We start from the raw sequence: 24,706 nt of genomic DNA on the forward strand, positions 1-24,706 counted from the left end.
TCAATTTCCCCGATATTTGTTGCAACTGAAGCTCTGCAGCGTCTGATAAATTCCCCATTGCCTCGCTAACAATTTCATTTTTCTAGAAGGTGGAAGAAGCAACAAGGGGATCATCTATCTTGGACCTGGTCCTCACTGACAGGGAGGGACTGATGGATGAAGTGGAGTTACTCAGAAACTTGGGATAGAATATGGCAATATTGTTCACAAAAATGCCATGGGAAATGGACCTAGATGTGCAAATAGTTTCTGCAAAAATAAGGGAAGCCTCATTACAAAATTCTGCATAGGTAGAATTTGGTGAGGCTGTCCCAAATATGTAAGGAAGTCAGTCCCTATTGTTGGAGGGGATGCGCAGTCAAAGGTACATATTTCCATATGTGGTGGTGTTGAGACATCATCAAACCCTTCAAAGAAATAAGCTGAATATACAAGAAAACCATGGAAATGTCTCCTGCACTGGCACTACCTGGGCTTTGGATCCTGCCTGCTCCTGATTATTCCAAAGATGACCTCTTAGCCTTTCTATTGACTGCTGCTCATACAGAGACAGCCAGATGTTGGAAAACAGGTGTTGGTATAACAAGAGTACAGTCAATGGCACTGGCTGAGAAACTAACATGCCAGGTGAGAGCAGCAAAGGGCAAACACAATCCATATTCCTCTTATATGGCAAGTGTTTATTGAATACATAAATTCTTCAGGCAGTAGCAGAAATCTCTTAGAGTAATCAAATGAAACTTTAACACATGGCCGGATAAAAGTCTGTAATTTCATCAGGACAAGTTATTTGTTGTTTACTGTTGTAACAACTGTTTTCTCGAAATTTATCTTCTGTACCATGAAAATAAATATTTTAAAACAGTATTTAAAAAAGAAGCTATTCCACAACATGTGCAAGAGTAGGAGGAGCACTGAAATCTTTGGATGGGACCCCAGAGCCCCACTGTATTGCATGGGTCAGGGATAAGGAGGACTGTGGTGGCTGAGCTAGGCTTTATTTTGCGCCTGAACTGGGAGGCCAAGAAAGAGTTGAGAAATGTGCTGCCTCTCTTACAGTTATTGTTGTGGTTCTGACACTGTTAGTGAATATAGACTTTAGCTTTCCTGCAGTTCATCTTCTCAAATGAAATTATTATTTTTTACAATTCAACTCCATTAACACTTCCTGAATTTTTACTGTGCTTCAGAGCCCTGCAGATCCTGGAGGGACCTTTGCCTTGGCACCTGGAGATCTGCTCATGGATTTCACAGAAGCCACACCGATGGTAAATGATTTCATTTTGCAGCCCTGGAAGTTATGCCTCAGAGAATTTCTTAAATCTGCACGGGAAAAAGCTACAATGCTTATGTTGTAATAATTCAGAACACAATCTTAGTTCTGTTGTGATTCTGGCTTTCATAAATTAGACTAAACCTGTAGAGATTCCTGATCTATTTATTTGAAACCAGCTTAAGAAACTGCTGACAAATGCTTGTATACTGTCAAGCCAGGAGGAAATTGTATCATTCTAGTGATCTGATATGACTTTTGTATGCATTTACTTCTTGATTTTTTTTATAACAGGACACTACGGTTGTTCTGAATTTTAAAGTTTGTACTTGCCTTTGCCCACAGTCCCACCACCAATGGTAGATTCTCTCCTGGAGAAAATAGCTGAGGGGGAGGGGGAGGGGCTGGGGCTTTCACTGAAACCACTCCACAGGGAAAAATAATTTTGTGAACAGCATTCATGATTTTGCTCACACACATGCACACCCTGAAGGCAATTGCTTTCTGATTTATTTTTCAAGTAAGAAGGAGTCACACATTTAATTCGTACGCATATATATTGTCTTATTTTAGGCCTGTGACAGAATCTTGGGCTATTAAGAATGTTGCCAAGAGTGAGTGTTCATAAAACAAATGCCATAAACTACAACTTTTGACCATGTCTTCATCATCTTTGCAGCCTCCATCTCCATGTTCACAACCAGACCAAGTAGTAATTGCCACCTTGTTAATGTCTGCTTTTTTTTTAAACTTAGAATCATTTCCTCTGTGGGATACCATCAGGCTGTGCATTGCACTACGCAATTCTGGTATGTCTGTATTTGCAAGCAGCTCTTTCGGAATGCCTATTAATTTCATGGACCGGTGTTCCTTGTTCCAAAATTCTGCAAGTTTCATTTTTGAGAGTCAGTGACTTTGACTTCGTGAGCAAATAATAAAAGGAGCCGTGTACATTCCACTCAACATTTGACTGACCCTTCCCCCACCCCGCCCCTAGTTTGTACCATCCACGCCTACACTAAGGATGCAAGCAAAGCAATGCAGACAAATGGACAGATAAGGGGATATGGCATGGCATGTGCAAGGCGGTGGAGGAAGGAAATTGGGATAAGAGGAGGCAGCACGAGTGGGCGCTTGGAGGAGCTGGTGTGCGGGGCAGGGAGAGCCCTGATGATTAAAACTCTGCTTTAACCACCACCCTCTCTTATTTTTCTTTAAAGCCTTCACCAGATAACTGCCATTTTGCTTTAATTTCTCTCTACATTCAAGAGGTTTGTAATATAAATCACGGGCAGTGTATTCCTAATTTCACAAGAACTAAGGTTATCCAGCAGTAAGTGTGCTTGAGTTTAAGCCTAAGGGGCCCAACACTTGCTCACTTGGGTTAATTTTCTCTTAATTTCCCCATTGTGTGCAGACCAGACTGTAGGGCCCAAAGCAGGAGGAGCCTCCTTGGCTACCTGGGTGCTGGGAAACGATGCTGGTGCTGTGAGAGGAGTAACCATGCATCCCATGCTGATCCATGAAACAGACCACCAATGCTAGAAGGAAGGAAGGAAGGAAGGAAGGAAGGAAGGAAGGAAGGAAGGAAGGAAGGAAGGAAGGAAGGAAGGAATTGGCAGCTGGTGCAGCTGTTTTAAAATAAGGATGATATGAGTTCTAAATGGAATCCCAGCCAGTAATCTGGCTGCTGCCTTTCGGATCATTTGAAATTTATTAATTGCCTTCAAGGGCAGTCCCATGTAGAGTGCATTGCAACAGACCGATCTGGAGGTGACTGCAGTATGGCTTACAGTGGCCAATTCATCTCGGAGAAGGGCCCTAGCTGGTGAACCTGGTATAGCTCCCACACATGAGAACAAGAACACGTAATGCTCCTTCCAAGTTTCATTTTCACTTTATTGCTGCACATCCAGCCAGCCCATCACCATCTCCAAGCATTCTAGTACCTGAACCTTTCACCTGATTCTGTTGGAATAGAGAGAGAGCTGAACTGCATTCATATATTGGTGGCACCTTGTTCCAGATCTCCTGATGACAACTCATAGCAGTTTCAGATAGATGCTAAAGAGCATAGAGGACAAGACAGAATGCTGTTCAGTGGCCCACCAATACTACTTTCTAGGAAATGGCACTGGAATTATGAGGAGAACTACTGAAGTACAGTGCCCCTAATCCCCACCTCTCTGAGTTGCTCCTGAAATCTACATTGGTTAACAGTACTGAAAGAATGAGCAGAGGTTCAGTCCCTCCCTCATCTCTCCCAACAAATGTCACCAGCCAGGTCAACCAAGACAGGTTTCACGCCATAACCAGGCCTGAAGCCATACTAAAATGGATCCAGATAACTAGTATTTTTCCAAGCATGCCTTTCAAGCCCCTTGTCCCAAAAGGGGACACTTGTTTAATGCTTCTGAGTTCAGGGAGGTGTCCTGAAGGAGGTAACTCCAAAAAGTAAATCCACTTAAGTTTCACCTCCACACAAACACACACATTTTCTCCACAACAGCTTTAAAAACAGTTGGTTTAAAAATAAATAAATCATTATCTCCCTTTGTCTGCCTTGATTATATAGTATATATATAAAAACACAAACTACCTCAGTGATGCAAGCAAGGGAGTGCAAATAACGCCAGTGCCACAGCTGAACTGCAAGCCCTGCCTTTGCAAAGCCCCAAACTTCAAAATGCAATTGCATCGTACAAATTGCATTCATGCTAATTTTACAGACTCTTACAGAAGAACTAGGACAAATCTAACTCCAACTTTAGACTTGGTCCTCTTTTTTTTAGAGCCAAATACATTTTTATTAGTTTTCCAACATTAATCCAATAATAGCCCAATTGTAACAATACCAATTCATACCCAATTAATACAATTATTCAAATACCAAATGATACTTTTACCCCCATCATTCTCTTAATTTCCGTCTGTGTTTCCCTGCAATGTTGAGGGAGTCATCCATTCCTGGTGCAGAACAGAAATGGAAGTCAGAGTTGGTCCATTTTATCATATAGTGCTCTTTTGCTAAGTCAGAAGCAGCCCTTCTATATGTGGAGAAGGTTTTCAGCCTAATAATAATAATAATAATAATAATAATAATAATAATAATAATTTTTATTATTTATACCCCACCTGTCTGGCTTGGTTTTCCCAGCCACTCTGGGTGGCTTACAGCATATCTAAAAACATAATAAAAACATCAAGCATTAAAAACCTCCCAATACAGGGCTGCCTTCAGGTGTTTTCTAAAAGTTACGTAATTCTTCATCTCCTTGACATCTGATGCAAGGGTGCTCCACAGGGAGGGTGCCACTGCCAAGAAGGCCCTCTGCCTGGTTCCCTGTAACTTGACTTCTCGCAGTGAGGGAACTAGCAGAAGACCCTCAGAGGAAGACCCCAGTGTCTGGGCTGAGTAATGGGAGTGGAGACTCTCCTTCAAGTATACTGGGCCAAGGCTGTTTAATAAAGGGCATTTTAGATTCAATCCACTTCATTCATCAATTTATAGTGTACCCTTCCTCCCAAAGTAACCTGGGACAGCCTGTATGCATGTACAAAATGTACAAGTTCAATCCCCGTTACCATAGCTTTTCCTAGAAAAGCTTGGGGATACAGTTTGGGGAACAGAAACACTTGGATGCAGAAAGGGCCAATTGCTACCTCACCATTTCTTCATGCTAAACCAGGGGTCAGCAAACCTTTTCAGCAGGGGGCCGGTCCAGTGCCCCTCAGACCTTGTGGGGAGCTGGACTATATTTTTTTGGGGGGGGGGTGAGCGAATTCCTATGCCCCACAAATAACCCAGAGATGCATTTTAAATAAAAGCACACATACTACTCATGTAAAAACACGCTGATTCCCGGACCGTCCACGGGCTGGATTGAGAAGACGACTCGGCCGGATCTGGCCCCCAGGCCTTGGTTTGCCTCCCCATCTGCTAAACTGATCCCTCTGAAGCTGCTTTTCCTTTTAAAAAAAGTCAAAAGCAAAAGGAAGCTTTTCTGTGCCCAGTGATGCATAACATGCAGCCGGCTCCTGAGGGAAACACGTTTTGAAACATGTCCATCATACAGGTAGACTCAGCAATGATTGATTACAGCTCCCTGTTGAGAGTGTACTTGGCAACAAACATTTTTCTGCCATATGATCTGTGGGATTAAAGGCAAGGAAGGAGATCAACCACTCTGAAGTTCCTCATTCCCACAAAATTCATTAGAAAAAAAGCAAGCAAGCAACCCTTCAGTGACATCTGCTGACTGCAGCATCATCGTATTGGTCCATCACTGTATAATTATATGGACGGAATGCTTTCTTGACCTTGCAAACAGTTTGTCTAATGCATTCCTTTGTTTCTCCGTCTCTTTCTGCAGACACTGATTCTATCACTCATGCATAATAGGCATAATTTGCCCTTACCAGCCCTTTTCAATAAAAGCTTCCACTGTATCATAAAGGATCATACTAGGGAGCAAAATTATTGGAACATAGAGGCTCATTCTCACTCGCTTCATTTGTGTCACGGCAGATTTCTTCATCTTTTCTATGGAGTTTCTGTGAAGTGCCTCTCACCGATGAAGCATCCTTTAAAAATGCAGCTTCTTAATTTGATTCTGTATGGCTAATAGCAAAACAATCAATGCACATCAGTGTCTCAGATTGTGGATTTTTTCCCATTGTAGATTTAGAGCTCTGGTTTCTAGTTTATAAAAGCTGCTTGTTGCTCTATACCTGATGGATATCTGTGCCATTGCATATGACATTGCATATTACATGGAAAACCCCCTCAGCTCCTTAAGAATCAGGAAATGCACAGATCCCGGGCTACAAACAGCACACACTGCATTAACTTATATAATGATTGCCATGAACATTTATTGTGGCTTTGTCTCTAGAAATGTAAGTGTGTGTCTGCTCCCCCCATGTGTGAAAATAGGATGAGATAATGCTCCTATTGAAAGTATGCAGTCATGCTTTCTTCAGAGAACAGCACGTTCCATTCTCTTGATAAACCAGTATGATGTGGTGAAAAGTATAATATGGAAGAATGAAAAAATGCATTTTATTTGGGAAATGATGGTAAGTCTAGCAAAATGAATCACTGCTAATTTGCATTCACTGACATTGCAAAAATTAAAGATAATTGTGGTTATCCAGCTAAGGAACTCCTTGTGTAAACAAGGTTATGGAAACATATTACTAGTTGGGTTGGAAGCCATGGATATAAAGATAATACAGATTCTATGCAACGCTAACTACAGTGGCACCTCGGTTTAGAAACAGTCCTGTTTACGAACTATTCGGTTTATGAACTCCGCAAAACTGGAAGTAGTGTTCCGGTTTGTGAACTTTACCTCGGTCTACGAATGGAAGCCGAATGGTGGAAGGGCACTGGCGGCGGGAGGCCTCATTAGAGAAGGCGCACTTTGGTTTAAGAATGGGTTTGGTTTAAGAACGGACTTCAGGAACGGATTAAGTTCATACACCAAGGTTACCACTGTATACATCCAAGAAAAGATACAGTCTGTCTGCACTGTATTGCTCTAAATGGGATATGGAGTCCAATGTGCTTTTAAATATGCATTCACATGTGTGTTAAATACCTAATATCCAGCTCTGTTTATATACAGTATAGATGCAATCCTCTTTTCTCACCCATGGTACCCATGATTTCTCATTTCCTGATTGTAATTACGGTAGTTATAATTGTGTGGACAGGCGGAGTCCCTCAGATCCTGAGCAGTCCCCCCCGTCATGTGGAATAACGACTCAAGGCAACGTGCTATGGGATTAAATTGGCCACAACTTTATTAAATTTCAAATGTGGGTAGACCTTGGTTCAGGCATTGGGCGGTCTCCCTCCCCAGTCCCCAGCCGGGGACCTAGGGAGCATCAGGGTTATCCAGTGTTTGTGTGGGGGATGGGCCGGCTCTGGAGAACATATGTTCAAGCAGAGATAGTCGCCCCCGTTACGCCGGTGCCGCAGGGGAGAGCAATGTCGACCTCTAGGCGTACGGTCAAAGCCACCCTTCAGAAACCCCTTTAACGGGGAACCCTGGTATTGCTGCTGCAAAGAGGAAGATAGACTAAAGGTTTCCGCCCAAGGCCTGATACCGCCAAAGTTGTGACGTTTGCTGTGGGAAAGGCAAAACCTGCCAATGCAGGGAAATTCCTTTCCGGCCCTTTAACAGCGACCTTAACGTAGCAGCGCCCACATACCTGTGAAGAAAAGTTAACCTGCAAAGCCTGTGAAGAAAAGTTAACCTGCAAAATAAGACATTAACTGAGGGTGGGTAGGGTGGGAGAAGCTCTGGAGCCAAGTGAGGATTCCCAGGTAAGATCCTCGCTCTATTGTGTCTCCTTGGCAACGCTTCCCCCCCAGGCGGGATTGGACAACTGACTGAGGTAGGCGGAGACCTCCAGGTATCCCACCTGAAGGAAGGCGAAGTCAAGCCTATGCTGATGGAGCCACTCCAGATCCAGGGGCTGTGCGTGTCCACGCAAAGGGTGCCCCCCGTTTTTATGCAGGGAGCGGTCATTGTACTTAGGAGTCCACTAAATGATGGTAGGTTTTCTTTCCAGCATGTGCATTTCTCAGACAAAATATGGTAGTTGGGTGATGCTAGCCTGTTGCCTAGACTCTGAAATGACTCCTTGCACCAGCACCACAGCTGCTGCATTACTAATTCATCCAACAATGAAAAATATTAGTGGAAGTTAATTTCTTATTGATAAAAAAGGCAGGAGAAATGCTGCTGAATTTCTGACTCCTAGTAAAATTTTCTAGGAGGCAGAAGTTTTGAATAAGAGGCCAAAGTGCACTTTTGCTCCTACTGTGGTGGAGAAACGACGGCTGCGCATCCAGTATATGCTGCCTGTTTTCTCACTGTTACAATTTTGTAGGACAAAAATCATAAATATAAAACATAATTTTCATCAAGACTAAAAACAGAAACAATAAGTCTATTAAAACCTGAGAATGGGTTATACATATTGTTGCACATGTTCCCCATTTTCCTGAACAGTGAGAAATCACAAAAGCTACAGTAATTAATTTAATTAATTAATTAATTAATTAATGTACTTATAAATTAATTAATGTACTTATATCCCACCTTTCTCTAAAGTTGGAACTCAAGGCAGCTTACAACATTTTAAAAATACAGTTATAATAACAGCAGGTCAAAATATAACAGAAGACATTAGAAGCAGCATTAAAACAGCAGTTGCCGTGATGGGAGCCCAGTGGATTTTCAAAGGCCTCTTGGGAGGCAATTCCACAATCTGGGAGCAGAAAAGGCTCTCTCTGTGTCACCATTAACACTGCCTCTGACGCTGATGGGACCGAGATAAGGTTCTCTCCTGAAGATCTTGGCACCTAGGAAGATTCATAAAGGGAGATTGCGATCTTTCAGGAAACCTGGGTGTCTTGCAACAGGCTGTGGATATTGAAATGCTTTCCAAAGCATTGTTCAGAGTGGTAACAACCTCAAGTTGCCAACTGACACATTAATAAATACACTCTTAGCCACTTCCCCTTCCCTCACAAGACCTTAAACAGGACACCTTACTTTTTAAAGTTATTCTTGCTCCTCCACAATCCTTATTCTAAAGTCAGTCCAAAACCAGCAATTTAAGCTTCAATCATCTGACTTCATAGAAATTTCAGCTGTGAGGGATGACTGTATATGTGTACAGCTGGGTTTTGCTATTTATTGCTGTGTCTTGGGCTATGTGATCTGTTAAAAATAATTGCAGTACAGTTCCCCTGCTTTCCATCACTGATGTCATGTCTGCATCAGTGGTTCGCTTGATCAAGGTGAGTGGTCTCTGCATGAATTAATGGCTCAGCTGCTTCCCTTCGCCTAGTGCACCTGATGTCCATCTCAGCAGGGGAGGGTGAATCCTTAGAGGAGAAGGAACAGATTGCGTGGCTATTCCCTCCACCCCACAGGTGGAATAAATGAAGACAGCCGACACAGAGTTTTTGGTTAATGGGCGAATATGGCCACAACTTTATTGATTACAGGAAAGAAATGTATTGGCTTTAGGCATTGGCCCCTAACCGACTATCCGGTCTAACCGGGAAGGGTTAAACACCAACAGGGGGAGCCACCCGAGATGCGTATCCCTAGGCGCTCCCTGAGGGGTTACCGCTCGGGGGCGTGCTTTAGGCCCTAGCCTCCGTAGGTTTCGGACGAGGCGTCGCCCCTCGGAGTCCTTTAATGAACTACCCTTCAAGCATTGGGGGAGGTGATGGCGTTCCTCCCCCCCAACCTCTTCTGCATGACAATACCCCGGCCAATGCCTACCGCCAAAAACCGAAGGAGTTGTGACGATTTGCTACGAGGTAGGCGAAAAAACCAAGTGGCTCACAAAACCAGCCAATTAGCCAAATGGAAAAACTCCTACCAGGCCCCTTGCGGCGACCAGCCGAAGCCCGTAGCAAGGTCAGGGGCAAACCTAAAGGGCGGGTGGGTGGGAAACCGCGTCGTCTCCGAAGGGAAAAGGGGCGAGCCAAGGGCTGCCCCGACCTTAAGTGGCCTTACAAAGGCCCGCCCCTGCCGCCAGCCAATTGGCTGGCGCCACAGGGGATGCTAATTGAGGGGAATCCTTGCCTCCCGCGAGGCTGACGCCAGCCTCGCGGGAGCGGGTGTGGGCGGGGTCGTGATCCCGCAACCCCCCCTCCTCCTGACGATCGGAAGGGGCATTGGATGAAGCAAGCATTTGGGAGGTTAGCTCACTCTGATCTGAATAATATTTCACCTGATCTGAAAAGACGGCCACTGTGGGGAAAGGTTGGAGGAATGCCTTGCAAGAGTGTCATCTCAGGTGGGGTTACCTCTTGTGGAGTAGTGCTGGTAAAGAGACTGTTGGAGGGAGGGTTCATTGGGTGCTTGCTTTTCCCTTTTTGTTCAGAGTGTGTGCTCACTTCCCAGTGTGCTCCCTCAGTATGCCTCCACTCATAAATCAGCTTAAAAGATGGTGATTACAATAGAAATAAGATATTGTATGTATTGTAATTAAATTGTCCTTTCAAAAGAACGACAAAGAAAATGTGTGGATTATCTGCAGGTTCAAAAATCAAGTTAATGGCAAGATTTGAATTAGGAACTCATTGAATTCACTTTCTACTTAGTATGTTTATTTCTTCAAAGACCACATTTAGTTAAACTACAGGCACTGATTTTCAAATCCCTTTACTAAAGCACCGAAAGTGTCAGAGCGCTTGTGTTCCATGAGATTCCAACCACTGCTAACTCACATGGGATGCAATTAAAAAGGTGGTGTAAAGATCAAAACGTGGCAGAGAGAGAACCCCCTCCCCCCAAAGCTATGAACCAATGAGTTCCTAATTCAAATCTTGCCATTAACTTTCTAGGACTAAGGATTAAGTGAATCCTTTTTAAACCACTTCGAAACAGAAAGGCTGCCCTTACCAAGAAAGCAGTACTGCTGTTCATTGGACATTTGGCAGATACCTGCAAATTCTATGCAATTTTGCTAAACAATTAAAAGTTATAGGACAGTTCCTTTTAAGTAAAAAATATAAAGGTGCCCACTGCAAAAAAACAAAACCCCATGGACCTATTTGTAATTTGGCAGATATCCACTCAGGAGGCACTAATATGCTTGCAAATCTGATCCAGTTCTGGCAATAAGTCATTTTTTATTTTTCCATAATAGTTAATGGGGAAGAAACAAAGGTTTGTTTCCACATGAGCTGAATTGAACAACCTCCAAAGTGGAATCTTGCTTTCGCCCCTGAAGCATTGAAATGGTTGATGCCCACCCCTATTTAATATCCTTCTTAATCCCAATAGGTGATCTGCACTAATGTAGGGGCATTGGGGCATCTCTGTGTGCCCAAAGAAGTGTTGGCATTGAGTTGAAGTTGGGCTGAAGGTAATATTAAGAAGGGCCTCTCACAGTACATAACTTAATGTAAAAAAACAACCAAAAACATGCTTTCACAAGATCTTTATGTTTGCTGTGGGCAGGGACACACTTGTTTCCTTCAGCAAACATGCAAAGCCTGAATAACCATTTATGTTGATAAAGTCTTTGTGTGTATACACCTAGGAACCTCATTCTAATCAGAGTTGTTTAAGCACTTGCACAGAGATTATATACTTGAGGAAACACTGGGATAGCAACAGTGTTCTCATGGCAAACAAAATTGCCATGTAAACCTGCGTCCCTCCAAATTTTGATTGAATAGAATTCTCATCTTCCCTGACCATTGGCCATGGCAACTGGGGTTGATGGGAGTTGGAGTCCAATGCTATCTGGAGGGCTCAGGTTCTCCATCTTTGAAGCAAAGTGTTGAGTCACTTTTTCTTGTGTTAACCTGTATTTTCAGCTGAGGGTGGAGTTCATGTATAAATTTGTCAACTGCATCCTTTTTCTGGATTTATGGCTCTTAGACTCAATCCTGCATGTTCTGGTCAAGGAGCTTTGATATATAAATCTTATAGTTTGGCTGAGGTTGAAGTCATTTGTTACAGTACAAAACACTGAAAAGGACTGTATTTGTAACACCACAATGGTAAATGCTAGATATGTGCATTTGTAAGTCTTTCCCTCACTTTTCCTCTTATGAGAAGGGACCATTCCAGGTCTGACTCATAAGAATAGAAGAAGAGGACCTGCAGGGCCTAATCCAGCATCCTGTTCTCACAATGACCAACCAGAAGCTGTGGGAAACCTGCAAGCAGAACACGAGCACAAGAGCAGCTGTCTCCTACTGTGGTTTCTAGCAGCTGGGATTCAGAGGCAGAGTCTGGCCCCTGGGGCTGGGAGCCAGCCAGAGCCCTCTCCTCCTCCATGAATTTATCTAATCCATTTTTATAGCCATCTAGGTTGGTGGTCATCACTGCCTGTTGTGGAAGTGAGTTCCATAGTTTAACTATGTGCTGTGTGAATAAGTGCTTTCCTTTTATGCACCCTGAACCTCCCAAGAATCAGCTTCATTGGATGGCCAGGAGTTCTAGCATTATGAGAACCTGCCTTCTGCACTCTTTTCCCCCTAACTCAAATAAATGAAAACAGGTTTGTAGCATGACAGGATTTGCAGACCTTCCTGGTATGTTAAAATATTGTTATTATTCTTGAGCAGATCAAAACTGTTTACAATTCTGGCGTATATAATGTGTACTTCAAGGAGTGATTCTCAAACAGGTTGCATGAATAAAAGCAGTCCACCTTCTCTTTCTGTGAACCTTTGAATCCCCACCATTAGCTTTTGCATGTGTGTCAGGGTGCGAGAGTTAATTTGTGTGCTATTATAAACCATTCTGGTATGTCGGACATAATGCTGGAGCTTGCAGTGCTTCGCTTCATTTTGTTTGTGTGTTCTGAAAGTAACATCTTTCTCTTTATCTTCCTTAAAGATAAAGGCATTCCCTGCTGCTACATCCAAACCCTTTTTCGATCCTTTTCCAACACTACCACAGTTTTCTGTAAGTAGAAAATGCAACTGAAAAACTGCATTTAACATTAACATGACTATGGCCATGGTTGCCAGAGAACCTTCCTGCTCCTTCAACAGTCTGCAGCCATGAAGAAAGATACAGATACACACGTGTGATTCTGTAGCATAGAGGTGCAATCCCATCTTATCCAATGTAAGGGGCAACATCTCCACAACTTTAGCCATTTCTAATAACTGCACGCGGCCATGTTCTTTTCTTCAGTTTATGGCAGTACTATGCTGAAACATCTGGGCCGAGGCCGTGATGGGGTGGTTTTGTCCCCCCTAGCAAGACTTTCACACTTATCTAGCTCAAACCTCATGCAGTTTTGCATGGCTAGTTGGGGCACAATATGGATAAGGATGCACATTCCACTGAATGTAATGCAGCACAAAATGGCATTTGTATTTGGATCTGAATATGGGATTCATCTGCACTGCATTACTTTCAGTGGGATGCGCCCTCAGATGCGTTAAACAGCTTGGAACCAGACTACCTTAAGAACTGACATCTCCCACATAAGCCCACTGGCTAAAAACCTTGTTTCCCAGGCCTTTTTTTGAGCTTCATTTCACACACACACACACACACCAGTGACTTCAGTCTAGACATCAGATGGTTGTGAACATGTGAAAGGGCTTTTTCAGTTGTGGCTTCTCAGTTTTGAAATGCCTTCCTGGTGTCTTTCTGGCACTAGAGAAAGACCGTTTAAATCACACAAGGCTTCTCACTGTTGTATTTTCAAGCAAAGCTTAAACCTGCCTCATATTGCTGCTCTGTGTTTTATCTTGGTTCCTTTTTCTGTAATAGTGCTGTTTTTAATTATGTTTCATGTGGCAGGTCAGAAATTATAAAAATCAAATCAAATGAATGAATATGATTTGGATGCACATCTCAATGGGCACGTGATCTACATTTGGCCAATCAATTGGGCCTGGCTGGATGTCAGCCGGATTGTCTTGTCGGGGGTGTGGGGTGTGCTGCTGCTGCCTCTTCCCTTGACACCTCTCCTTTCACAAACAGTTCCACCTGCTTTTTCAAAGGGGTGTGAAAAAGCACTGCACACAGGTGAAGGTTGGGATTTTGTACCTTCTATTTCAACCCAGCTTTATTTTAAGCAACTTTGAATGGCAAACAGATACCATTATGTATGATGGTATGTATACATATCTGATATTATACATGAAGTCCAGTACTGGGGACTTTCTCTTTCAGTTTTCTTAACACCCAAATTGTTCTATGCTCAACAGCACTTTATAACCCCTGCTAAAAATAACTGTACTTAAAGGATGGACAGATCCTGCAATTCAGCTTCTCAGTCTGAATTTTTTGCTCTCATGCTTAGTCACATTTGGTTGCCAATATGTGTATATATCCTTTCAATGCTTCTTTATTTAAAGTGTCTCATTTTTGGCTTATACAAAAAGCTGTTGTGGTTTTTTTCTTTTTCTTTTATAACATTGTTGTTCTTAAAGAGCAAATTTCTATGTTCATCTTATATTCCTTTAAGAACTGGGTTTATAAAGAGAGGAACAGCTCTTCCTTCATGGCCTCTGAGCAGTTTCACATATTATCTCTGTGTCTGCCTATGATGTCACCAGAACTTCATAGAGCCAGGCTAACCCTTTGGTGGGAAGCCCAAGCTATGCTCAGCTATGCTCAAGGTGGTTCCTGCACTCCCACAGTGGCTGCATTCTCAGAGCCCAAACTAGGCAGGCGGTGATGAGGTCTTTCTCCCTTGCTTCTAGGATGGTGGACTATTGGAGGCAACTCCAGCCCAATCAATGCCCACATAGCCAGTTTACCTTTTTATCTTTAATTACTGACCGTTGCAATTTCACATGGATTATTCTCTATATCACTTTTCCCACTGCATCTCAGTCACTTTTTCTTCAGCAGCCAAGGCAGTTTACAAGTTCATCCTGAAAATGAATAATGATGGAGGCAAAAGCACCTAACTAGGGAGGGCATTTTTTTTAGTGATTATACTGAAAGATTGGTGGCAGCTGGCTGACTCTCACTGGAGCGTGAGGAACTCAGAGTATAGTTCCCGCCAAAATACTTAATGCTGAAATCAGGATGGTAGCCAGGGCGCAGTTGTCTTAACTAACTGACCAATTCCATCACAGATAACTCAGTTCTGCCCCCCAGGATAATGCCCCCCCCCAAATAAATCCTGGCTGCACCCATGATGGTACATAGGCAAAAAGGATCAAGAGTCTTAACAGCCTGCCTAAGCAAGCTAAGGCACGGATCCAGCAAGTAACGCACACCTTTGAGTCCAGTTATATTGGAGCGAGTACACTATGAGACAGTTGCTAACAAGGCATTTCCCTCACAGAGGGTTTCCCTCTTAGCCTGGGACAAAGAAGACATATTTCATGAGAATCTGATGTGTCCGCTTTGATGGTGTGTTTCAACATAATCTCTGTGATTATGGTTTTCTATCTGCTAGAATAATCTTGTCCTTTGTGCTGAAGTCAATACCTGGCTGCTTGTTATGTTATGCAGCTTGTAGATGCCCCCCTCCATCCTATAGTATACTTCATATGTCGACTCATCTGTTATAACCTTGACTTCTTCTTTGTCTGTTTAGATGTTTCTGCTGCTCAGTTTCCCAAATTAAATAGTTCTTTTTCAGGTGTCTCTGCTTTCTGGTGGCAAAAACACACCCTGGTTTCTTCTCCTGCTTTATTTCTTAATCTGCCTAGATCAGCTCTGGCCTCAAGGATTATAATGATAACATTATAGGACACGGAGGGCATGTTCACATTAGGAGCTTAAAACACAGCAAAATAGTTTCCCCCTGCCGCATTTCAAGACACATTTCCAGAGTGTTTTAGAGGGGGCAGGGGGGCCTCTGCAAGAGCCCACCTTGAATTTCCATTCACAAAGCTGTCGTCTGTGCGCGCGCACTAATCTGCACATGCATGATGGCTGTCTCAAATGATCACACCATTCTTAAATATGAAAGGGATGTGGTTTGAGTTTTCTACTTGAACTGTGGCTGATTTTGGGGGGAAATGCACCACACAGCAGTATTTGTCATGAAACGGCAGGATTGCTATGGACTGTGGCTAACATGGTGTCAATGCAGCTTCCGAAACTAGTAGTGGGAGCACACTGGTAAGCAGTAATGTGAGAGTAATGTGTCTGAGACATAGCGTATGAATGCCATTGTGTGTTTGCCCTTGATTTCTTCCACAATACCATGTAGTTGTTTTACAGTCTGTAACATGGTACTTACATTTTCCTCTGCTGAGTCTCTTTATATGATGATGTAAGAGGTATAGCTTTGTTTTTTGGTGTGACTTGGATACTGAGTTTAGTTGTTCAACAGCAGGATCCCAAAATGGAGAAAGAGTATCTTGTTCTATCTTATGATGGAACTTGATTATCCAAGGGAGCATTTCCTTCGGCCACTAGGCAAAGCTATCTAGGTTGGCTTCCAATTTGGCTTCCACTGACCTTTTTTAATCCAATACATCACCTAAAATTAATGCCCAGCTTTATTAATATAAAAACTGCACAGTTCCTCTTTGCATCTGTTTCCCACCTACCAAGGAACCTGTGTGTTTCACCTAAGGGTGGACAGATAAAGGCAGCATATCTTATGTTTTCAGAAGTGTTGAATCAAACATTGTATATTTCTGCGCCCTGGCAATCCCAGGAGCAGCCTTCATGGCACTTGGTAAAGACTGCTTTGACAGTCTGCTACCCTCCTACATTCCATATTTAGACTGTGACTCTGTGTAATAAATAAATAAATTCAGACTCCATGGCTAGAACTTCAAACCCAGGGATGGAGAGCTTCTGGCCAATGGGCCAAATTAGACTTGGCATACGTCCCAGTTTGGCCCAGGAGGCTGTTCCCTCCAAACTGCACCTGCTTGCTGTCCAACAGACATCGTAAAGAAGGCCTGATTGGGAACTCTGTAGCCCAGCTGGGTGGGCTTGTGGTAAGTATTGATCATCCGGTTGGAAGCCCTCCTTTCCTGCTGCAGGTGGCGTTGTTGTCCTGCTCTTGCTCTGTGTTTGCATATATAGCCAGGGCTACAGTCTGTTAGGAACTGAGCAGGAAGACAGGAACCATGTCCCCCCCCCCCTTGAGCATATGCATGGAGCTGGGTTTCCGGCCAAAATGCTAACCTAGCTCTAGAAATCCGCAAACAATCTTCCTTGCACAGCACACATATGTGGGATTGCACAGATGATCACTTAAAAAACCCAAACAATCTGGGATGGGTTTTTTTAACAGTTACTGGTTGCTGGCTTTTCTGAAACATTCATAAATTGCAATTACTGTACATTTATTGTAATCACTGTCAGATCAGTAAGTATCCAGAACTACATCATCAGTTTCTCGCTTCTCATTACAGCAAGGCAGCTGAACCCGACAGGGCTGACTGTGGGAACGTGATTTACATGATTAGGAAGTTATATGGGAAGGACTCTCTCCTTGTGTCTTCCTTCTCATTCCAACCATGCTCTCCTCAGCCCACCAAACAGGCTGAGAGAAGTGCAATTGCCAGCACCAATCAGCTGAGGAGTAGGGGGAGATACGCGATGGGATTGCTGGTAGGATCAGCACACTCCTCAACTCTTCCCAGCACCAGTCGTCAGGGAAGGCACAAAGTATCCCTGCCCATTGCACACCTGCCTTTGTTTTTCTCTCTCTGTGTGTATGTGTGTCTGCGAGGGTGAGCAGGCGTGTGCTTTTATATGTCTGTACCGCATACATCTGTGAGTGCTGAGTCCCCACCACCCAATGCGCCCTTGGGAGCAAAAGGGTTGCTTGGCCATGCATGCATATGTGTGTTTGTGCACGTGCCCCACAATTTCAGATTTCCCTCTCCTTTGACATTGGCAACTTCAGCATTTGATATACTTTGGAATAAGGTGTGAAGAGCAGAGAGAATATCTTGGCCTTGTTCAGATAAAACAGCAGAAGCTCCTTGAGCACGTCAAGGGTGTGGAAAGCTGCCATTGGGCTTGCAGCTCAGCTGCTGTCACCTGGGTGTGCCATCTGCAAGAACGCCTCCACACCGCCCATTGGAACACCCTCCCCCTACCCCCAAGGTGCTGGCTCTTAAAAGTGGCACCATTGCTGGATCCAGAGTTTAGAAGGCTTTTGGGTCAGGCACCTGCCAAGGGCCCTTCTCTCTCGGCAAGTCTCCCTCTTCACTGCCATTATTGCCAGTTGCTGCTGCTCCTCTTCCTCATTGCTGTTTCCACTTGCTCCACTGCCAGGCAGAGTGACAATGAGCAAGGAAGCAGCAGCAGCAGCAGCAACGCCTGCTCTTTTCCGCACCACCGTTGTCTGGGCCAAACTTGAGAGGCAGACGAACAAGCAGGTTGCAATGGCCAGGAGAGCAAGCCAGTCTCGTCAGCCAGCCCCTGCTGGAGTATGGACCCTCAGCAGATGCCCAGTCAGGCAGACCCTGAGTCCCAGGCCCCCCATGCTGCCCCCATACATTCCCAACGTTGTACCATAAATAACACTGTTTATTACTAGTCTAAAATTTCAAATTCTACATGTTGATATAGGGTGTGGTAGTCAACTAGGGTGTGGTAGTCAACTCAGAGTAGATCTATTGAAATCAATGGGCCTCTCTTGCTCATGTCAATCATTTCAATGGGTCTACTCTGAGTAAAACAGGGTAGTTGACTATCACCCATAGCATCTTTCTCCTAGGGTTCATTGTAGCAGGTGGTTTGGGGAAATCAGTATTAAGCCTGGCAAAATTGTCAGTTAAAAGTGTCAGAAATTATTACAGAATTTAGGAGAGACTTTATACTTAGAACTCTGTAGAGGTTTGTAAAAACTAATGAACTTGAATTTTATCCTCAACAAGTGCACTATGCTGAGGAATCTTTGCCTAAAAATCTGGATGGTCCTCTTCATCACAATCATTATGATAATAGTTTTTTGGCTCAATGGCCTTTTGACATCTAGCTGCGCCCTTTTTAAAAAGACCATTGCTGATATCAAATGTGTGGATGAAATGGGAACAGGGAAAGATACAACAAACCTATTTTTTCTTTTATGTTCATTTGTAGGCAGAATTCATAGACAACAAGCAACAATGCTATGTAGTACAGTCATCTCCAAAGATGTTATCACCAGTTGCCCCAACATCTGTGACAAAGTCTCTGGTGGGAACCTTTCCGACGCCAACAGTGCAGACCATCTATTCATCTCACAAACCAATTTCTCTGGCAGACAGGTACTGTTCAACCATTCCACCGAAGTATTATGTGGCTTTCTTTCTGAAGTCTTTCACCAGTCATTAAGCGTGTCTCATGGGGCCAGTTTTCAGATGTGGGTCGAGGAAGCAAAGCAAGAGCCTGGGGGCAGGGAAGGAAGAGGGAAGGCGCTGCTGTTTTGCCTGGGCTTCCCACATGCTCAAGCCCTCATCACCCATGGTCTCTTCTTCAGAATATTCATGCTTAATTATATTTAAGTTGCTATGACAACCTGTCGGCTGAGAAACCTGATAAGGGATGGTGTGAAGATGTTAAATCAGGGGAGTGTTTCCATGTCAATGAAAATCTTCCATACAAATGGGTATTAATCAGTATTTACTGTAGCAGTAACCCTTCAAAATGCCCACAACAGCCACACTTTCCCATATTAACTTATCCCTTTACAACATTACACAAAAGTACAGCCCTTCTTCTCTGTCTTGGTGAAGCCTCTTTGATTTGCATTCTAAATGACTCTCAAACTATTGAAATCTTTGCCTCTCTTTTCTTCCATCTTCTCACATTGGTCCACTCAGTTCTACCTGCAATTTAGTGCCACACCTTTCTTGTTTCTCCTCTAACCCTCCTTAAATCCTTATATGGATTTCTGATCTGTCTCAGTGCTCTCCTGCTGATATTTCTCATTCTAACTTTTAAAATGCCCCATCTCTTCTATCCAGATATAATCCCTCCCTGAGATGTTTGCTTGCCCAATTCCCTTCACCTGAGGCACTGAAGGTTTCTTTCCCCCTCAAACTACACCTTTTCTCACCCGCTGCCTCTTATCCTTCCTGAATTCTTGCCACCTCATTTACTTTTCTGTGACCTGCCTGGCACAATATCCTTATCTCCACAGTGTATGGTAACTTATGCCAAGTACTTGGAACTGCACTAGCTAGATATATGTAATCCCTTCTTCTGTGTCATTTTCTAGAAGTAGCCTTATATTATTTGTGAAGTATTGTGAACATCAGGGGGGAGGAATCCTGTTCTTTTCCTGCCAAGGGTGGCCCTGTTGCAGAGGTAGATTGTCAGGGGTTATATGGGGGGGGGGGAGCCAGAACCCCAAGTGAATAGATAGCTATGAGACTTGCCTCATTGCGAGTCTCGGGGTCCTCAGAGCCCCAAGGTTTCTCCAGGGATAGCTAGTGGTGAGTCTTTCACACTTGCCTGCACACTGGCATACAAAAATGGTCTCATGTTTAAAAGATGATAGGACGAATGGGTGCATTGCAACTGCAGAAGGACTTTTTCTAGATTGGGCCTATGGCAAACAGGGAGGGTAGCTTAACCTTTCACTCCCACCCAATTTTTCTAATGAAAGTTGCTGCCAACCCAACAGCTACTATTTGCCTTGTTAAGGAAAAGTTGTGTCTGCATAATGGTACACAAACATTTCTGTGGAAGGCCAAACAGCAGCTGCAGAGAAGAGAAAATGGTGTGGTAGCAAGTGGTCAAGCCGTTCCTGATCCAGATTTCTCTTCCTCAGCAGCTGATGTTTTCCAGGACTGAAAGAGATGGGCGTGCCAGTCTGTGCCCAAGGAGCCCCTGCTAATTCCCCATCTTAGCATCACTTTCCTAAGTGGCTGCATCTCATCATAGAAAACCCTTTGTTGCTCTTTCTATGTACAGTGGTACCTCGGGTTACGTATGCTTCAGGTTACATACGCTTCAGGTTACAGACTCTGCTAACCCAGAAATATTGCTTCAGGTTAAGAACTTTGCTTCAGGATGAGAACAGAAATTGTGCTCCGGCAGCAGCAGGAGGCCCCATTAGCTAAAGTGGTGCTTCAGGTTAAGAACAGTTTCAGGTTAAGTACGGACCTCCAGAACGAATTAAGTACTTAACCTGAGGTACCACTGTATTCCTATTCTTTGTTCCACCAGTGAGGTAATTGACCCCAGAAGCCTTTGTCTGCTTTCTTCCTCGGAGGAGTGACTGGCTAGCTAGACCTTTTCTGGACCACTCTTTCTCAATTCCCTCCTATTGTCATACCCACCTTGTTTCCTTGTTGAGTCCTTCAACCCTTTTCGGTTTCTTTGCTTCTCTGACCCACTTTAGCTTGTTTTTACCTCTGTTTCATAGGTTTCTCCACTGCCATTTCCTCTTCAATGATAACACATCTCTGCCTCTCTCTTCTTGCTCTCCTCTGTTCATACCAACACTTCTATATGCAAACTCTAGCAAAAATTAAATTCCAAGAGTCTAATAGGCCATAAAGTGAACTAGAAAGTCCCCCTGCATATAGATTTCCTTCACACTACAGGCACAGTCATAAGGAAGTGGGGCATACTATTGATCAGAAACCAGATCAGTCTTCAGGCTGCCGCTGGAAGCTCTATGACCTGTCTGCCCCACACTTGGCTACTAGACAGAGACTTCCACCAAGACCCCGTTAATGGGGTACCCCAAGTATGTTGCAGGTTCCACTCAGGTTGATGCACCAATTCACCCATTTTGCTATGTGACATTTTGCTATGGGGAAGGCAAAACATGCAAACGGAGTCTATCTCAGCTCCAAATATGGCAACCATTGGTATCCATAGCAAGGTCAGGCAGTACAAGAAAGAAAAACATTGTTAGAACCTACCTGTAAAATAAATATGGTTAGACTTAATACAATTGACATTGACCTAGAAAGCAAAAGATGGTTAAACAAAAAAGTACTGTAGCCTAACTGGGGGGGGGGGTGGCTCTTCTGCTGACTGTGCTGAGGGTCACTGACGTGATCGGCTTTTATTGTCACTGAGGGAGCCAATTGGGAACGTCTGACTCATGGCCCACCAGTGAGGCTCTTGAATTTGAATCAAGAGATTTGACAGGCAATCCCATAATGCAATGCAGCCAGCTGGGGGGTTAACATCTGGCTCTGCATGATCTGGCCCCCCAGGGATGGTGCAGGACTGCAAGAAGCTGCAGTTGTCACCCATCCAAAATGGGGGTAAGCGGCGCTTGAAGACCTATGCACAAAGTTCCCACTGAATACAACCCTATTAGTTTATGCTCTAGGCTTACTCTAGCTCAGTAGATCATTAGCGACCTCAGGGCGAAGAAGCTGCTGAAAGAGATTTGATTGGGTGTTACTAAACTCACAATGTGAGTCACATTTCTTCTTACGTAGTGGAATATTTTCAGGATGTTTTTCTCGATCAAAAGCTACCTTTTTCTGTGGTTGGTGTTACTGGAATGTTAATTATTTTAACAGAAATATGCAGCATCTTCTGCCCATAAATGCTTTGTGTGTTCATTAATTCCACAGTGCTGAGACTCTAAGGCGGGAACTTGAGCGAGAAAAGTTGATGAAAAGACTGCTGATGACAGAATTATGAAACTTCTCACTTCTGTCTCATTCAGAGAATGGATTGGGGCCTTTTCGTGCCTTTCGTCTGTTTACATTCCTTTGCTTGTGTGTGTGCGTGCGCAACATAATGTATCATTACAATATGATATATTACAATCCTGGATTAATCAGTTGGCTAAAAGAGTTAATTCAAGGATTTTCTTTGTATATTTGTTACTCTGGCGAGGATCCAAAGAACCATGAAACTAGTGGTTCTATACCACTATACCACTAAAAAGGGGTTTAGAATTCAGTCTTTTACCTCAGACAGCTGCCCCTCTCTCTTCCGCATGGCAAACAGCTTTTCAAACAGAGAGTAGTTTCAAGAGCTGTTTGCAAGAGGGACTCAAATGGACTGGGACCAGCCCCTCCCTGAACCTAAGCCTCTCTTCAGATCCCAGTCTATGATTCTGTCTTTTATTTCTGCTGAATGTTAGGATTTTTAAAAACTACAAAATCAAGTTGAGGCAAATTTTGGTAAATCTGGAATGAAGAGGAACACTGAGGAATACACACACACACACACACACACACACACGGTGTTCTTTTTCTCCTAGATTTCTCCTATATGTATGTTGCTTTCTATTAAGAAACAATATTCTGTATATATGTTAATAACTGCACAGGGATAAATATTATGCAGAATATTTTGATAGCATATACAAAAGGTCATTTTGTAGACCTGAAAATTGCAGCAGTCTGCTGTTGTTCATTTGTTTTGTTTTTTAAACAAATAATGGCTGTTTGTTATATAATACTTCTACATGGTGGCAGGGGAAGGGTGGGGAGGACTTGTGATTCCATCTTACTCTAGGACTGTTAGTCTCCATAGAAAAATAAAAGCTGCTTTTTTAAAATTCCAAACTTCAATATCACACAAGGAGGAAATGCACAAACCCACCTACACTTTCAGGAAATAAAAACCTTGTTAATTCAATTTTATATTAAAATAATACAATTTTCAGTTATTCCAGTTTGCTTCCATTGATCCCCATGTTATCATACCAAATAAAATTGAAAATTAGATTTTTAAGTGAAATTCTAATCTGCAAACTTCTGCATGCAAATTTCAACTTCAATCAATTTATTGTGCACAGCCAAAGGCCTTTACAATGTACCACAGAGGGCAAGGCAAGGCTGTCCTCTGAAATTACATGACATACCATGGAAAACCACATTTGAAATTCTTACATGCATATAAGTTAAGCATGTATGTAAGTGCTGGTGAATATTAAGGCCTTAAAGAACATACACTATTAAAGGTCAAGTTTCATAGAAAACTTTGTCTTCCCAATTTTAAGCAGTGCCTAAAAGCGTAGTTCAATTCTGAAACTACCGTTAGTCATCAGTTAGAGAAATTTTTGCTTTATATGATCTGGTAACTCTGTTTTTCTGTTACAGATATAACCCTTTTTCTTGGTACTCTTAACATCAACAACTATTCTGGTAGTCCAACAAGCACCGGGTTACCCAAACCTTGGTGATAGCCGATAAGTAGAACAGGTTCAGGTCTTTCACACTAGGGTAAGGAGTTAAAACTGAATATCTTTTGAAAATCTACTGATGAAGAACTTGTGATAAAAAGAAAATGGCATAAGTGTTGGGAGGGCTTCTGTGATTTATGGTACCTAAATAAATTTCAAAATAGGCACCAATAATGTAAAGCGTCTCCTAAACTCCTGTATGCCTGAACTGTATTAAATAGGTGTTGCCACTCGCTATATTAAACTGCTGTATGTCTGAACTCTGTTAAATAAGCATTACTCCTCCTACACAAAAGCACACAATAGAGAGGGGGAGTCATTCCATATCAAGTGATCCAACTTTCCCCCCTCATGTCATCCAATTTTCTTAATAATTTGTACGCTTGTTGAATGATCAAAAATAAGTTTAAATCTATTTTTTTTTAGCTTTTTTTATCTCATCCCATTTGTGAGTTATGAGGGTTTGAAATTTCAAAAAATTGACCATTTTGGCCTACACAAAAACCTTAAAAGCTCAGACCAGCATTGAGATACGTCAAAACTAAAAACACCAATCTCTTTAGAACCTCATGGGCTTTAATATAATATGTCACAAGATGGACTTGCTTTAAAATTTAAATTACAAAATTTAAATTTTAAAAAGTGATTAAAAATTAATATGATTTAAGAAATTCAAAAAGATTGTATTGATTATTTAATATTTCTAAGATCTACCTGTGAAATTTCATATTGGGATCTCAATGGGATCACACAGGAAAAAATATTTTGTACATACATGTCTACATTATTGAAAAACAATAATTTTGTTTTATATGAATTTTGTTTTAATGTTCATGAAATGAAGTACTAACAATAATTATTTCAAAGCAGTACCGTAATTCTATCACT

General features: G+C 42.8%; 1 protein-coding gene across 4 annotated transcripts in view; it reads left to right on the forward strand.

Annotated features, from left to right (window-relative positions):
- Positions 1-24,328, forward strand: part of EPB41L4B (erythrocyte membrane protein band 4.1 like 4B) — a 132,583-nt gene extending 108,255 nt beyond the window's left edge. The window contains exons 22-26 of one of the 4 annotated variants that reach the window (XM_081885836.1): positions 1,191-1,268; positions 2,029-2,082; positions 12,667-12,735; positions 18,808-18,974; positions 22,254-24,328. In XM_081885836.1, the coding sequence (XP_081741962.1) occupies positions 1,191-1,268; positions 2,029-2,082; positions 12,667-12,735; positions 18,808-18,974; positions 22,254-22,323 (438 nt within the window). In that variant the 3' untranslated portion in view covers positions 22,324-24,328. The remainder of the gene's footprint in view (positions 1-1,190; positions 1,269-2,028; positions 2,083-12,666; positions 12,736-18,807; positions 18,975-22,253) is intronic. The other 3 variants (XM_081885838.1, XM_081885837.1, XM_081885839.1) reach the window with 3 other exon arrangements.
- The last annotated feature ends 378 nt before the right edge of the window (positions 24,329-24,706 follow it).

Source organism: Podarcis melisellensis (assembly GCF_964234715.1).
Source record: "Podarcis melisellensis genome assembly, chromosome: 13".
Classification (NCBI taxonomy): Eukaryota; Metazoa; Chordata; class Lepidosauria; order Squamata; family Lacertidae; genus Podarcis; species Podarcis melisellensis.